Raw genomic sequence first — 17,691 nt, 5'->3', positions numbered from 1 at the left:
TTGGGCCTATGCTGTCTCATTCAAATGATCTATTTGGGTGTCTCAGTTTGTATTCAATATGATGCATGTCTTCAAATTCCCTTGCCTTTGTGTTCTGACATTACTTTCACTGTAAGAAACATTAACTTGTAGATGTAAGGATCCAAATTTTACAACTTTTGATAAGTTTAGACATTTAGTAATGTATTCTTAGTCTCACTTTTTTTTTCTTTCTGGCAGGTAAGTTTAGCTTCCTTGTCTTAAAAAGGGACAAGATAAATTTTTTTATAGTATGTAACTTTATAGCCTAATCAGAAGCAGGGTTCTGGGTTCAATATAATGAAGAGCTAGAGGTGTGGAACCTGTTAAAATGATGTAAATAAAACTGTCCACAAGGCAACAGAGTGAACAGTAATGGGTTGCAAGAGACAGTTAATGTTGCATCTGCCAACTCCAGGATTCTTGCTGTTGGCTCTGAAGCATTCATTACTGACTCTTGCTAGGAGCAGGGTTAGATATATTGAATTAAAATACAAGAAGTCTGTTTTATTTCATTATCTCTGCTTCTGGTCTAGTTCAATCCCTGTGCTAAGGAGAGTTATGTGCTTCCTCTTCTGGCCATTTGAAGTAAAGAATTGGTTCTGCATGTTGAAAATTAACTGAACGATTCTGTTATCTCTTCAGAGATATGAAGACATTTATAAATTCATGTCTTTGAAGACGTTTTACAACTTCACTGTTCCATGGGAAAGGTTGAAGGTACCCTGACCTCAAAAGTGTTGTTGTGCACTGCTATAATACAGTGGAAATATGAAACTATTCCACGGAGAAAAGAAAGGATTACCTGCAAAGAATTTAGGAAGTTTCCATATCAGTAGCAAAATATGTAGACTTTTGCTGCAGTTACTCATTTTATTAAAACCTCAAAAATTATGTTTAGATATCCAGTTTTGCTATTGTACTATTTACATCACAAATGTCAAGATCTGTTAGCATCAAAGTCAAAAAAATTATTTTTCTCTGATTTTAATATAATTTTGACTTACAATACCACATTGATCACTTTAGGCTCATTAAAAATATAATAATTTCAGATGTTTTGGAAAGGAAGATTTAGTTGATAAAAAACTTTTAATGAATTAGCATTCTTTGAAACCTTTTCAAGTCAGTCAGATATCTTTAATCAGTTTCGTTTGCATATATGTTCTTAGTGCTTGTGCAGTTGTGTAAAGTAACTTTTTAATTAGTTTTTTTCTTTAATTATTAACTGTATATTGTAGTGACTGCATATTCTATACTTATTTTTCTTCTAAGGGCTTGCAAATATCCAGGAAGTAGAGGCTGGAGTGCAGCATATTTTAGCAGACATCTTCGCTAAAGATAAAGATACACTGGATTTTATCAGGAAATTGTAAGTTTCATTCTTCCTTTCTGAACTTTCTTGCTAGCATGGTAAAACACAGTCTCCTAGTGGCAGATACAGGACTTTTTCTTAATGATATGAAAATGGTGTTCCTGTGAGGTGGATTTAGGTCCATTCCTGTGTACATTCGTAAGCCCTTTTGCCTGTCTGGCTGTCAGTGCAGGAGAGATCTGCTGTGTGCATGGCACGATGCTGTAACTCCCAAAGAATGAAAAACTCTCTGTGCTCCTCTGCCCTATATATTGCTGATCTCCCCTGCAGTTAGTGATCCTTAAGGGAGTTTTCCATCTGTGCACTTTCTTCAAGCTATAACTTTTCAGAAGTGAATCTGCTTAAGCTCTTGCTCCAATAGCTGACTTGACACTAGTCAGTGTAACTAGTACACTGTGATGGTTGATTTTGGCGTTGGTAGCCAATAAGGCAAACAAATATGACTGTTTTTAAAGCAGGACTTACTGATTCTTTGATTGTGTTAGCTGAATTTAAGTTTTCTTACATTACCTGACCTCAGTGTTGTTAAGACTGGGGATTTGGTGTGACATGGTAATAGTTACTTGTCATTTTTTGTCTGCTGTGTGCCATCTGGGACAGAGAAGAGAGTTATCAAAGAGCATGCACCACCTTAGGAGCATGCAGTGTTGCTTTGAATCAGCAATGTGATAATTTCAATGAAGAGGTTGTTCTGTAAGGGATGTGCTGTCACTACCTGACTATAACTTTCATTGTTTTGACTACTGGAAGTTTCTTAGTTGAATACTCAGTGCTTTACAGATGAATCCTGTTGATCTCAAGTCTGTTGTATGTATGATAGTCATGAGGAACATTCAGAAAGCTATCTGTTTGGGATCCCTGATACTCCTAAAAATAATGAAAACTTTTCTGGGTGTTAAATGCAAAAAGCAAGAAATTAATTTTGAGGCTGGGTAGATTCAAGAGGATGTAGCATTTCTATGAAATAGATAGCTACTGTACTTTCTTTGCAACTTCCCAAAATTTGTAGTGTGAAGTTGAATCCATAACTGAACTAATTGAAGTGCAGGTGGTGGCTTTTGAGTTTCCATTCCCTTGAGGAGGAGGGCTGTGATCAGCTTTTTCTGCTTCATTGTCTTCTCTTGGTATGTTACAGTCAGTACATATCATGTCGCCTCTTCATTAAGTTATGTCATCTGGTTCTGCAGGTGATTAGATATAACATCACTTGTAATTGAGCAGACTCCAAACTTCATTTTTATTTGAGCTGTACAGTAATAATGAGTTGTTACAAGTTTCATGCTAAAATACCTTATAAATATCTGATTTTCTTCTATTCAGATGTCAGCAAAGGTACATTTCCATCCAGTCAACATTGGCAAAAGTGTCGTCTAAAAATGGAAATGAAAAAGATATTGATAAATTCCAACTGTACCATGAGTTTTCTTGTAATATAAAGAATATTCAGCATCATCAGGTACAACTTCAAATTTTAATATTTTTTTCTTAGAATTTTAACTGTAGTGAATGTTGCTTTGTTTTTGAATTTTGTTGCTTAAAACTGATTCTAAAGATACTTTCTTTTTCTTTACAGTTATCAGAGGTAATAGAGATTTTCAAATTCTTGAAATGCTCTTGATCTCTGTTTTAAGAAACAGAGCAAAGGACTGCTATTCAGTACCCCAAAAATGGGTTTGTTTTGCAAGTCATCATTATTCCCTTCTGTAAAGCATCTTTGGTTATCCTAAGCCCCAAGCTTAGATTATATAATTAGATAAAGAAAGGAGGGCTGAAGCAAACTTACTAGCTGATGAGAGGCTGATGACTTGATAGGAAGGCTACCCCTATTACTGAAGCTCACAGGCTGAAGTGTGATGCATTTAATGCAACTGTCAAGACCTCTGCATTCATTCATAACTAACCACCAAGTGAATTGTCTCTTGCTTTGGTCACAATCACGTAGCTTAAAAAAAGTTCAGATAAAAACCCGCAAAAATCCCAAACCCAAAACAAACCATAATATCACAGAAAACAGACTCTCTTAGATGCTTCAAACTAGAAATGTCCTTTTCCTTTAGAAGGCTCTGATATGCTCTCGTTTTTTCTGTGCTTTCTCTTTTAAACTGGTGTGTTTTGAATTAATAAAGGGTTCATTTATTACAAAAAAATTTCATAACATGGATGGGCTCATTTTTAAGCTGTTTTTCCCCTTCTAATATGAAAGGTGTTAGGTGAAAGACTAAATAGCTACTGGTGATTTCAATAGGCAGATCTTGTATAGATATTTGAAGAGGTATCTGTGGTTCTCTTTGTAATAAGTATGAACATTTACTGTACTTCTATTTGTAATTATTTGGTGAAAAGTTGCTTCTAGAGAGTCTGGAAAAGTTGATAGGGCAATCTGTTGGCTACTGTGGTGCCATGGCCAAAGATTGGTGGGTTCATCATGTTCTGATAAATGGATTCTTTTGTGTCCTTTATTGTTGAAGGAATACTTGAGCTGTCAAAGAGTATTTCGTTTTACCTGCGCTCACAGTGGTGAATACTGTGATGTTTACTCAATACATGTTTGCGTAAGTGTTTCCTGGGATGATGGTATGATTTACTTCTTGCCCAAGGCATCCTTTTTTTTACTTAAGGAAAACTGTTGCTTAACTACAGCAAGGGTTAAAAACTGTATTTCCCAGACCTGGTCAGCACTTTTGACTGTGTGGCTGCACTGCTTCTTATCCAGGATGTGCCCGTAGTTTGTCTGTTTGATGTTAAGATTAACTTGATCTGTTTCGTTTTATTCTTCCCTGTGTCTGCTGCTAACCTGAATACCTCTTTCTTTACCCATTCTGGCTCTTCAGAGAAGTAATAAGCACTGATTTTGTAGCTGGCAGTCCTGTAATCGGGATGGTTTTGCACACTTACATGCTGTCTTTCATCTGTATATTTCCGCTACTGACTATTCTAATGCAGTATCTCTGTAATGTGAATTGTAGAAGTCTGAGTTGCTTGTGCTTCACTGAGGTTTCAAGGCTCAAGGTGTGACAGGGCTCTCTGTACTAGTTGAGCAAAAAATGCATTTTATGATAGTTTCTGACATGTAAAATTTGCAGAGTTCGTTATCCTGTAACTTTTTGTATCTGTTTTTGGTTCTTGGGTCCTTTGTTCATTTTTCAGTTTCTCTCTCTCTTTCGTATTTTGATAGTGAAATAAGGAGAGAATTTTTCTCTTTATCTGCCATTTCTTCATTAAAGTTAAACCCTGGTATTGTACTTCTGAAAGTCTTTCTCATCATCTTCATTTTTTTATTACTTGACCGTATTCCCTTACTGATACAAACTGCCACTTTTTAATGTCTTTTATTTTCTTGGGTTATGACCATCCTTTTCAATACCTAAAAGTCTTTATTTTTGCCTTCACCTAAGACTGTGAAGAGATAGTTCCTTTGTGCATGTAAAAATACGTTCTTTAAGAAGAGAGTTCAAGATGTCTTCAAGAGAAGAAATTCTCTGTTTTGGCTCAAGATTGTTAAAAGGAGCTTATACCTGAAAGAGACGTAGGAAAGCCTGAAACTCAGAGGGATTGATATAATTTGGTAATCCCCCAGGACTGCAGGTTAAACAGGCGTGTTTGAAGAACAGTTGTAAGACTTGCTCCCTTGAAGACCTTCTCTACTGCTGTCGTGTCTGTGTACAGACAAGCATTCTGAATGCCTTTAGGTAGATGCAAAAGTCAGCTTTAAATCACCTCTTTTCAGAGTTGCAAATACAGCATTCCATAAAACACTGCACTGAAACTTGTCATCACCTGAGTATGGAAGTGCAAGTGATCTTAAAGACCTGGGTACAACCCTAGCTCTGCTCTGGCTTAGATGTGTGTACAGGGGGTGCACAGTAGCTTGTCATATTACTTGTTGGAGAGTAAGCTGTGCCTTTATGACCAAAGCCCTGGCAGCTGCGAGTGTGTGTTGCAGTGAGTTAAAGTGCTGTGCAGTAAGCTATACTGCAGCTTGGTTCTGCTGCAGGTCGGAGTTACTTCCTGTGCCACTGTCATTTTGTCCCCTGAGACATGTCATTTTGTCTTGTTTGAGCCCTGAAGTAATCAGGACTGGTGTGGAGTCAGGTTGTTTGATAAAGTTAAAATACTAAAACTGTAATGAGAAAAAAACTTTGTTGTTTTAGTCAGCTTTAAAAGCTGACTCCAGATTTTGACATGGCCAAATACCCTGTGGGTGTTTCCAGCTGGAACATTTTGCTAGCTGGAGGTTCAGTCACAGCTTCTTCCTTTGGCAGCAAGGAGAACCTGACTGGACTCTCTTAGGCCATGGCTGAGAAGCAATACCAACACTGTCATAACTAAGGAAAAAGATCTTTCAAGAGTTTATTTGAATTTTTGACTGATTGTAAACAGTTCAGTGTTTGTGTATGCCTTGGGGTTGCTTTCCTTTATTTGGAGATGACTGAAATAGTGGGAGGAAAAGAATTCATGAATAAAGTGTAACATTTGAGTCAAGTGCTCTATTTTCAATCTCATACTTAAAAAGGAATTGGAAATTAAAGTCCTTGGCAAAGTATACAGAACTTATTCTGTGAGTTTAAATCAATATGCAACATATAAGGGAGCTGTTCAAAATGAAGCATGTTGTATTTTTATGATAAACAGAATAAGGTTTGATGAATCTTGTGACTGGATCATATTGTTGTTCTTGCTTTCTCTGAAAAATGTATGTTGTTTCTAACAACCCTTGCCCTGGATCTGTTCCAGTCTCAGATAAAAACAGTCTTTTTCCAGAAGTGAAGACTGCTTTGTGACTAGAATAGCCAGATTTTAACCTGTTACTTTAAAAACCAAGGTAAACAAAAAGAGCTTTATTGTATTGGAGGGAGAAATTGAGTAATTCCGTTCTGAATTGAGCATTTATTAGATAATTCTTCTCTGAATGCATCACTTAAAACAGGATAGGCTGATTATTTGAGAATAAAAAAATATAAATAATATTAGTGACCTCATTAACAGCTGGTTTAAGTGCAGGTGACTGACACATTCTGCAGATAGAGTGCCAGGAAACAAAATGTGATGCAAATATTGACCCTGCTGACAGCATGCTGAATGATGACATGATAATTCTATCAGATGTATTCTATGTTGTGAGCATCCCTTTGATTTCATTTTAACTTGACATTTAACTTTCTCTCTTTTTAAAAAATAAAATCAGAATAAACGTGAAAGCATTTGATTTGTTAAAATGTGTCTTTCTAATTTGTACGTGAAAACATTTGCTTTGGCAGTCAAGGTACCAGATGCTATAATATTTCACATGCAATCTTTATTATTAGCTTTGTTGTTCAATGATATGTCAGGCCTGGTATGTCACAGGAGCAGTAAGGCTGAGGAATATAAATTGGTACTATGTCCTGGAGTCATTTTAAACCATTGTATTTAACATATGTGACATGTCTGAGTTAGCTAGTGATTGAATTAAAGTTCATGATTGACACAGAATGCTCTGTTGTGACAGTGCTCAGGGCCTGCTACATACAGCAACATGTGTAGTCATACAGGAATGTCAGCTTCCAGCAGGTTTCTTTTTTTTTTATTTTTCTACTTTAAAATACTCTGGAAGAAAAGATGAAATCTAAAGATGTGGCTTTTATTTGTAGCTGCTTCTGACTATTACTCTATTTCTAAAACCCACTGGTCAGAGTTTTCTTACTATTAAGGTGAACATTCAGTGTCTCCATAGTGAGATTAGACTAGGAGATATCCACCAGAATCCTCCAGGATCCACCACTTGTATTGTGATCCAGGTTTTAAAAGTAGAGTCACAGTCTCCCATTTAAAATTGAACTCGGTATGCAGGTAGCACATACTCAACCAAATTTAGCTTTAGATCATGACTGTGTAGTTATGTACACAAGACTGTCAGAAATACGTGCATGTGGCTTAAGGCTGGAGTGTTACTGTAACGAGAGTGTTTTCATCCTTTTCTGCTGTTTGTGAACTAGGCATGAATAACTAAATTCATTCTCTTTCAAATTAAGCTGAGCACCTTTGTGTCAGAAGTTCTGATTCATAATTAATTTTAAATTTGGATTTATCTTGGGGAGAAAAATGGAATCTGAAGTGCGGGAATAACTTTTTCCCTTTCTGATGTCCAGTTCTGATTGGAATCACTTTTCAATTAATTTCTTGAGTTTTAATTTGGGTTATTAAACAAGATTATTCCACCACCTAAATTCATGCTGTCTTGCATTTTAAGTGTGTTTAACATTGAACTGGATCCTGAGATTGCAGACTCCAGGAAAAATATATTATTTGTTATGCCATAGCATGATTTAATGTGTGTTTAAATTGTGGATGTTATCTGTACATGCTAGTACTTTGTGAACTGATTTACTGTACCACCATCCTGATTTGCTACAGAATGTCAAGCAAGCGTGTACACAAATGTTGATAAGTTTATCTTTTGGATATTTTGTGTGTCATCTGTCTCTGCCATTTATGTTTGCACTCAGATTCTGGCCATTAACCGAGGGGAAAATCTGAAGATCCTGACAGTGAAGGTCAACATTCCTGACGGGGTGAAGAATGAATTCTGTTGGTGGTGTGTCAATGAAAGGTCTGCATGGATACATATTCTTACAGAAGTCTCTTTTTTCTATAGACAGCTGCATACTGAAGTGTACCTCATATGTCTCGTTACATTAAGAGGACAAATTAAACAAATATTTATTAGATTAGATGAAATTAGCAAGTGGATAATTCTTATTCTGTATTTCCAACTGCTGTACCATTATGCTGAAAAGATCTTGCCTTAGGCTGTATTTGCAAGTTCTAGCACCATTCTTCAAGCACTTGAATTTTTTTTTAAACATATGCAAAGGCTGCTGAAATGTGAATATATTTTCAAATTGTAATATGCATCACATCCAGTAGCCTTTACTGAAAGGACTTTGTAGAATCCACTAGGATATACTTCAAACTTCAGAAAATAGCTTCATATGCCTGATTGCAATGATTAAATAGGACTGTCCTGGATTTTAGATCTGTGAAGTACATAACTTCAAGTTTCACAAATGTAAGGAATTACATGTTTAAAAAGAACTTAATGGATTTAACAGACAAACCTAAACATAACTGCCTTCAGTGCATAACTCTCACATATTGTGTGAGCCATCTCTTGCAAAGTTAGAAAACTGGACTGTGAAAACCAGATTCTTTTATTTCTTACTGATTTGTTCATATAAATTGTCTGGATTTTTTAAGCCTGTAGTGAGATGTTTAGTGTTGCATAATTTTGAAGGTCTTTTGCAAAAGTTTAGGTTAAGTGTATGGGGTTTTGTGCAATATCTCTGTCAGTTTTTTTCTTGGAAACTGTACCTTGATGTCCTCTGTTGGAGAATATTGTGATCCAAACTGTGCATCTTCCTTGCATGTACAAAAAACTACTTTCTCTTCTCAGTAGTTTAAGATATTGGACATTGTTCTGATGGTGTCTTAGAAACTCCTTCCTTTGCATCCTCAAAATGAATAACCAAAAGGATGGAAAAAAATAGGAAGAAATGCACCTTTTAATGTATAAAATTGAATACTGTGATACTGCTTTAGCATGTATTTCTTTTTCACAGTAAGTCCAAGAAATGGATGTGGTAAAAATGTTCCTTTTCACTGTAGAAATTTAATAGGGCTGTTTCCCTGTGAAAGGGAAGAATAGGGCTCTGAAAGTATTAAAATATTTTTTGGTCAGATACTATTACTCTTAAATCATATTATGCTAAGTAACTTTTTCCCCCCCCCCTCCAGGAAGGTATCAGGATTCATAAACAAACCTGTTTCTTTCTAGTTTTAGTACCTGTAAAAGAATTTCTGTCCTCCCCTCAAGAAGTATATTCTGTAGGCAGAACACAGCTGTCAGTCTTGCTTTTACTGCATCTATGACAGAATTTGGAAGCACTGTGGACCAAAGATAATTGAACAGCTTGTCACTGCTGCACAAATAAAAGTGGGATGTAAATTGAGATATTTTTGGTTGATTACCCTTTTGTGAGTCATCCTGGGATAAGAAGAGTATTGACCTTGGAAATGAATACTTATTAATACTTAGCACTCATGAGGCTATATATGCTTATGGCTTTTTACTATTTAAGGACACTTTTCCACCATTAGAAAACTTCTGAAGGAATGGTTTTAGTACATCTTTGTGCATTAGCATCTGTAGTGGTTTGGTCCAAAATACTCATTACTGTTTATCTGCTGTGAGATAAGAATTAGGAGAAATGCAAAACAGGCACCAAACTTGAAGGAATATAAAGAAGTTTATTAACAGACCTAAAAGAAGAAAAAAAAAATTATACCACATTCAGAACTCTCCTCCTCCCCCCACCTTCCTCCCTTCTCCCACTGACAATGTAAAAAGACAACCCTTGAGGTGTTCAGTCTGTTTACCACTTCCATAAGAAGCTTGTTCAGTCCATTTAGAAAGAGAAGTCTCTTCTTGCTCATGCTATGAAAACATTATCACAACGAGACAGCCACCCACTTCCAAATATTGTTCAGTCCATTTAGGAAGAGGAGTCTCTCTGCCTGCGTGTGAGTCCTTTCCCCCGACTTGCAGCTTTTCCCACAACTGCTTTTGAGGGTCCACTCTTGAAGTTTTTTGGGGTACAATTTTAAGGTTGAGCCGTTCAGAAACAAAAACAGAGGCCCTTCTCCTTCCTTGGGAGCAAAGGGTCTTCATCATCTTCATCTTTAGGACTATCTCTGGGAGCATCTCTAGGGACTGAGGTTTTCTCCTTTCCCGTTTGGAGCAAAAGTCCTCATCTGGTTCATCTCTCCCTGTCCAAACTTCTCATGAAATTACAGCTGCGTCAGCATCTGCCTATCTCAGCGCAGGTGCTTTTGCTTACGAGTTGAACGCTCCACCCCCCATATCTTCATGGAATTACAACGGGATACTCTGATATATCATAGCTTCACAACAGAATTTCAGCTTTAAGCATCTCCTCTCTCTTCCCTCAGGTTTTCAGCTCTTCACAGCAATAAAAGGGTTAATCTCACCTCGGCCTTGCAGCTTTGCAGCTGGAATGTTGAATTTTGCTTATCGCAGTGGAGAGGGGGGAGAGCCGAGCTGCTCCAGCTGCCCAGCAGGCTGTGGGGGGGTTCCACGGCTGGAACAGGTCCATCGGCTCCAGGATGGCCGTGGCCCGGCCCAGCCTGGCCCGAGTAGGGCCTGGCCGGGCCCGCTGGCCCCCACACGGGGCCCGCAGCCACCTGTCCCAGTGCCGGAAACGAGAGAGAGCTTGGAGGGGGTTTGCCTGTTCTTAAATGTGGATCACAGAGGTGGTCACAACTTTAAGTGGCTCAGAGAATTGTCCATATTCAAACTGGCCAGCTGATAGGTTCTATCAGTTCCCAGAGGAGCTGTAAGCACCCCTTAGCAAGGACATCCCTTCCGGGACTATGTTTGCTAACCTACGACAGATTCTGATCTTCCTCATTAGATTGACAACTGTGTTACCAAACTGACAAACAGTGAGTGTGTATTCTTCCCTGCAAGCTTTGAAATGATTGTCCAAGGGTAGAATTTGCATTATTTTCATTGCATTGATTTGCTGGTTAGAGCAGAAGGTTTATAACTTTTATCTGAGTCAATGGTTTCAAAACTTTGCAAAGGTATTAAAACTAATTTGCTAGAGATCACACTATCAGTTGCAGAACCAGAAATGCCAGCTTGCTACAGAGTTTGGCCAGTATTTTAGCCACAAAACAGTATCACCTGCTGCGTATTGCATTAGTGGCAAATATTCTGAACTTTCTGTGTTCTGAGACAAATTTTTTGGCATTAAATGCCCCTGAAATAGGAAGTGAGTTTGGAAGACTAGAGTTCTTTATTGCATTGACCTCCATGTAGATGCAGGCTAAGAATATTGTTAATTTTTTTGCAAGTTCAGAATGTTTATTAGCTTGTATAAGCATCTGTTTCCTCGCAGTTGGGGTTTGTGTAGAAAACTCAGGAATATCCTTATGCCTGGCCCTATGGATTGTATTTTTCCCCAGAAAATGGCATCTCTGACAGTGAACCTACTTCCATTAACACTAGAACTCTACTGGTCCCAAAGACTTGGTTGTGAAATTGAACTCAGAGAAGGGATCAATGAGAGAGCCAGAGAGGGGCTGCTTAGCTGTCTTTGAGTGTAAAAGCAACAGGGAGTTGTTCTTTGGGGTGGGGTGAGAGTTTGTTCCAAAGTGGGATTGCAGCCTTGAAAATGAAGTTTGATGTTTGATAATGTTTTTTTCAGTTTCCAGTCAGAATTCTCAGCTCCTCTGTAAAGTCCATGGTACAGGCCTTAAGGGCTTGCTTTGTCTGTGGTTACTAACTTGGTACATGTTTTATATAAAGTCTTGGAGGAACACAAAGCTCTGCTGTTTGTCCTTCAGGTCTGAAAGCCTAGCTGGGCTATTCGTGGGACAGTTATTAATCAGTACTGGTGGTTCTTAACAAGGGTTCTGTTAATTCTGTTGATGTGTAGTTTCACCCTCTGCTGTCTCAGTAGTCTTAAGCCATTTTTGTTTGTTGTGGTCCCTGTTGTGAGCACTAGCACGTGGAGAGCTGGTGATCAGAGTAAGATGATATTATGTGTATGGAGCTTTTTAAAAATTTGTCTTCAAAAGTTAGATCTTGACTAAATAATCAAGAAAAATCCATTCTTAGAGGGAGGCTTAACTGGGCTGTGATGGTCTTTAAAAATATACACACGATTTTGCTTTGCTTTTTGCAGCAAAGTGGATTTTTCTCTTCTCTCATGAAGTATTGAAATTATTAAACTGCAGTATTTGCTATGATTGACCTTGCTGTTTGAATGCTTTCTCATTTGTAACAATTTCTAACAGAATGTTGCCTAAATTGTAACTTATCTATAGGCAGCTAATAAAAATATCTGCTGTGATAACCTATTTACAGAGGAAAGGTTTGTTAATTGGCTTTAATGGACGGAAGAGAGGGGGAAACAGCTGCCAGGTTTCCAAACTCATTCTTATTTGTGCTGAGGATATTTTCTGGGGGATTGTAGTCATACTTGCCACCTGTAAAAACTTCGTGTTTACAGAATGTGATGGCAATAAGAGGGTTTAAAGCCCTTGCCAGTTTTATATAGGTATGGAAAGAGTCTCTAGTTACAAATAAGTATAATAGAACTATTTGCAAAAGCTGTTAGCAAAGTGATGAGGTCATGTTTAGGCTAAGCACTGAATTACAACCCTGAATGTTGTAAAACTAAATGGTGAGCTTAATTCTGCTCCTGTGTCCATCTGCTCAATGCAGGATTGACTCGATCACACATTTCTCAACTATTATATGCACTGACACTTAGAAAAGCTGTTTCAGGAAATTGCAGATCCCCTTAGACAACTGAAAAGCTGTCTGGGTAGGAGCAATTTAGAATTCTCAGCATTTATGACTGGCTGCAAGTAAACAAGGTCAAAAGTAGAATTCAGTTCTGTTTTTGCCTGCACCTGCACACTTTATGAAATTACCATAATTCTACCGTGTTTCATTTAAAAAACCCAAGCCAACCAAACAAAAAACTTCCAAAACTTGCATGCTTGTTTTTTAATATATCTGAGTATCTCCCATTACAATTTGGGATCCAGGTATGTTAAATAATACAGTAAGTGAAGAAAACTCTGAATGTTATAAATATTTTTTAAAAGTAATAAGAACCAGGTGGACTTTAACAGAAAATGTTAATAGTATTTACTTCTGTTTGAGTATAACATATCTGGTTGCTTCTCCTCAATCTCTTCTCGTAGGTTGGACAATCTCAGTCAGTCAGTTCTGCTTTCTCAAGGACACACCCCCACACCAACCCACAATCCCCCCACCCCCCTTCTTTATGGAACTTTGCCCACAACAAAAAGATCAATTGATTAAATACCTATGAAGCTTTGACAGTGAGGTGTATTTTACAGCAAAATTTGAAGTACTTGTCTTTGTAGTTATGACTACTGTGTGTTCTCCCTAGAAAAGAGTTCAAGGTTTCAAAGAGTTTGTCTTAGAAAAAGTTGGGAAGCAATCTTGTGTTTATTATTGTTTATTTAATTTTCCCTTTTCCTTTATTATTAGTTACACTTCAAATATATTAATAACAGGTAAAAGAAAAAAATAATTTGCAAGTTTTTTGGCTTTTGTGGTTTAAGAAGTGCTGTTAAATTAGTAAGATTTCATTTAGAAGCTGAATAGAGATACTCAAGGCATTCCAAATGAAATTTCAATTGGGTTTCATTTATTGGCATTAGTTTTGCTCCTTAATCTCCATCTGGGCATAGTTGCCTTTCATCAGTAATTCTGCAGTGACAGTCAGAGAGGGTGTTTTGTCATTTTTCTAATGTACTGAGCAATAGCAAACAAAGCAACCCCAAAGGTGATATGGAACCAAGTTCTTTGTTCAGTTGTAATAAGCTTTGACTTCTCAAAATGAAGAAGTTTTTTTGTTTTCTTTAAAACATAAACCATGATTGTGTTCTAATACCTAAGAAAAGGAAATATGTGCCTGTCCCTTGTGTGGTAATAGAACTATGAGCAACTTCTCATTCCATTAATAGTAGACTCGTGATTTAGTTGCCTATTATAGTAATTCTGTGGTTTATAGGATTTAACAATGTAGAAGCCTTCTTTGAAAATTCCTTTTTTATCTAGGTATTTGCATAAGTTCTTAAAATATTTCTTTTATTTTTCTTGTTCCCATCTTTTGCAGATGGAGACCAAAACAATTTTTAAAACCAGAGTTTATGAGGATACTACGGAGTTCTGTAGAGGATGCATATAAACGCCTTATATATCCTCTTCTCTGTCGGGAATTCAGGTAAGCTTGGAATAAATCTGTATTTTCATTATACTGATTTTTTTTAGCAATTCCCTCCCCAGTGTTTTGTTAGAATATCTTTTATCTGTTTGGAAATATCAGCGTGTTTCTAATCCTCTGTGCTTACAGAAGAAATGAACTATATTGGTTGTATAGATTTAATTTCTGACCCTATCCAGTTCAGGCTACAGTAGGTAAATGATCGTTCTGTGCAAACATTTTACATGTTTACATTCTAGATATTTGTACATTTATCTAACAAAGTGCAATTTAGATCTGTGTTATCATCACAGTTTTATCTTTATTCTTGTAATAGCATAAACCAGGATGTCACTGAATTTTCCCAGCATGACACTGTTCTGACACATTTTCTTTTACCTGTCTAATAGAACTGAGCAAACTATTGTTAGGGTTGGAAGCACCCCTCGTGTTTGCCAGCTGCATTTTGTGGCAAACTAATTAGTCATTGTGTTAGTCTGATACTATTCTGTAAGTATTGTGATGTGCCTAGAGAAGTCAGTAAACTTATTACTGGTGATACTGTAGTAATGATGTCATTGGATATCATGTCACTTGTTAAGGTCTATAATGCTGTTCTGAATTTAAAGGAAATTTAAAACTTAGTATCAAATTAACATGAATTGAGTAGGGTATATTGTGGTGTAGTATAGGAGTTTACCACATAGTGGAAATTATTCAATATGTCAACTAAAAGCATTATCTTCTAATAGTTAACAGTACTTACGGTGTGATTCTTCAATACAAGAGAAGCTCCTCAAAACATAACATGTTTCATTCTGACAAGGCTATCTGATACGTGACCTAAAAGTTAATGCCTTTTCTGAGGTAGTTCAGAAGGAAATATCAAAGAGACCCTGTTTCTTGGACCAGAAATGTTGACATGAGTTGTATCAAAATGATATGGTCTCTAGTACCTAACATCAGCGACTATGAAATGTAGTTCTTCTGTACTTTCCTGGGTGTGCTCTTGTGTTTGTGTTCAAATTGGAGTTGTTTTCCTGCCACTTTTTCATGGACATCATTGCCTGAATGGTCTGTGTTCTACCCCTCTGAAAAGAACCATCAGCTCAAGATTTTAATAGCGTGTATTTCCAGCATGTATTTTTGGGCTTCTTCACTACAGTATGTTGTGTTTGCTTATTGCTTTGCAAGAAAAATTGCTTCACCTCTTTTGATTAGTGAGTCTAGTTTTTTGTTACTTAGAATTTCACAGATTTCTAAAGTTACTGAGTTCAGTTGTTATTTTGTGACCACAATACATGCAGCTACTCTAGGGGAGCCACTGTGTCTATTGTGGCCAAAATAATGAACATCTCATGGTGGAGAGTTCACTTGTTGGCTTCTGTCACGTGGGAGTGAAAATAGTTGTCATTCCTAGCCATTTCTACAATCAAACTCCTTTAAAATAATGAAAAAAGACCTACTTTTTAGTGGGGTTTGGTTTTAAGAGAGCTAAGCAAACTGACATACGGGTACTTCAAGGCTCTTTTATTGTGTTTTTATTCGGTGGTTTTTACCACAGGACTGTTGTGGCTTGTGTTGTATATAACACTTTGAGGACTGCTAGAGCAGTAGGTTGCTGAAAGTTTTTTGTTTTCTTAAAGGGGAAAAAAAAAGCTTCCTTCCCTACTAGTTATTAGATGTAGCTCACAAGTAATCAATGAGAAGAATATGAAGCTTGCTGCCTGTTCCTGAGTGGATATCTGCTTAGGTTTTACTCTTTGTGGTAATGTTGTGTGATTGGTGGTGTTTGGATAGGAAAAGCTGAAACCTCTCCCGTACAAAGGAACTCAAAGCACCTGACAGTGATATCCTGGTCCCTGACCACTTAACCCTTATCCTTCTTCCGTTTTCTTTCCGGACGCACCAGGAATGTTTTTTCCGACTCTTGCAAAGGGCTGCTAAAGTATTCAATACCTCCTTTTAGCATTAATATTTCCAACCCACCTCTTGCTGTTCTTTTTTCTTTTTATTATCATTAAATGTTGGAACAGAAAGTTTCCAAGAGTGTATTGAAATTGCTGGTGCTTCTAGTGATCAGAAGAAGAATGAAACTTGCCAGCAAGATGATTACCTTATTTATTGTTTAATTTCCTTTCTTCCATTCTGTCAGATATCATTTCTTGTTTCTGGTATAATAATGTCCAGTGTTGCTTTTGGCTCTTTGAAATAAATTTTATCTTGTTGCAGTACTGCGTGGAATGATTCCGTCAGGGTTTCATGCAAGTGATGTGGCACGGGCATATTTTTTAATGGATAATCCTTTCATAATTTTCCATGCTTTCTTGCAGAGAGAGCTTTCTTTCCTCTGTCTTCAGGGACACAAACATTTCTCTGTATATCTTGTTTCACACCTGAAGCTAGTTCACAGATATTTTTCCATAGAAAGGATTGCATCTCAGACTGTACATGGAAGTGGGGAATTTTAAATCTGTTTGAAAACTGGATCTTATAACATTGACTGTCGAAACTAGTAGGTCATGAATAGGTTATTTGCTTTTATTATAATACACCTGTTAGTGATATACAGTCTGAGTGCTTTGTAGAATTCAAGGGAGGGGCTTGGAGTCCTGACTTGATTGATATTTTTTCATGAAGTAGGAACTGAAGAGTTTTGAGGTTTATTTGTTTGGGTTTTTTTTTTCCAAAATAGCCATTTTTTTTGTGTTTAGAGAGTAGGACTGTTCTCTGCCTTTCATCTCTGCCATGTCTCTGCCATTTTAATGAGAATTGCTGTAAATTGCAAAAGCACGAAGATGGACATCTTGCCATTTGGATGAAGCCAGTAATACACTGAAAAAGAGAAAGATATTAGATCGTTTGAGGTAGTTTGATTTTTTTTTTTTTTTTTCCCTTCTTTCTGTTTTCTTTTCCAAAGGATCAAATGATTATACCAAGCTTGAAATTAAGGGCCACTACTTCGGAAAGTAGATCATGTAATTGATACAAGTGTTGAGTAAGAGACAGTGAGAAAAGAGATGTCTATATTTGAAATTTAAAAATACAGGATATTATGTAATAGAAAGGACATTCCCCCTATGCACCTGGCAATTTCAGTAACATTTCCTGTTACTGTAAAAGTTTCTATATATCCATGCCAATTTTAAACATGATTTCCATAAGACTGACATAACTAATAACATGTGTTCAGGGGCAATTTTAATTCCTACACAAGTCCGCCTTCATAGATGGACTGATTGGAATTTGCAACGTGGGAGGACTTGGCCTTGTGGGAAGCTGGGACCCTGTATCTTTGGGATAGATGGAAAGATGGAATTTGGCCTGTCTTTGTACAAAGCCTCCAGTCCAAGGGCATTCCCTTCCCTTTTTTACAAGCCACTTTTAACCTTCATTTGCATGCTTGGGTGACTGGTTGATTCTCTGTTATGTGTGTATATAGAAGATCCATACTTCTGTGAGGCTTAGGTATCTGCTTTTGTTTTCTCT

At 37.0% G+C, this 17,691-nt stretch overlaps 1 protein-coding gene across 2 annotated transcripts in view; it reads left to right on the top strand.

Moving 5' to 3' along the window:
• Nucleotides 1-17,691, top strand: part of SRBD1 (S1 RNA binding domain 1) — a 126,635-nt gene that overhangs the window by 12,837 nt on the left and 96,107 nt on the right. For both annotated transcript variants that reach the window (XM_039569787.1, XM_039569786.1), the window contains 4 exons: nucleotides 1,294-1,390; nucleotides 2,714-2,849; nucleotides 7,879-7,982; nucleotides 14,116-14,223. In XM_039569787.1, coding sequence (XP_039425721.1) covers nucleotides 1,294-1,390; nucleotides 2,714-2,849; nucleotides 7,879-7,982; nucleotides 14,116-14,223 — 445 coding nt within the window. The remainder of the gene's footprint in view (nucleotides 1-1,293; nucleotides 1,391-2,713; nucleotides 2,850-7,878; nucleotides 7,983-14,115; nucleotides 14,224-17,691) is intronic.

Source organism: Corvus cornix, chromosome 3 (assembly GCF_000738735.6).
Source record: "Corvus cornix cornix isolate S_Up_H32 chromosome 3, ASM73873v5, whole genome shotgun sequence".
NCBI classification, from domain to species: Eukaryota; Metazoa; Chordata; class Aves; order Passeriformes; family Corvidae; genus Corvus; species Corvus cornix.
Note: the sequence above shows the minus strand (reverse complement) of the source record. Positions and strands in the feature narration are given on the sequence as shown.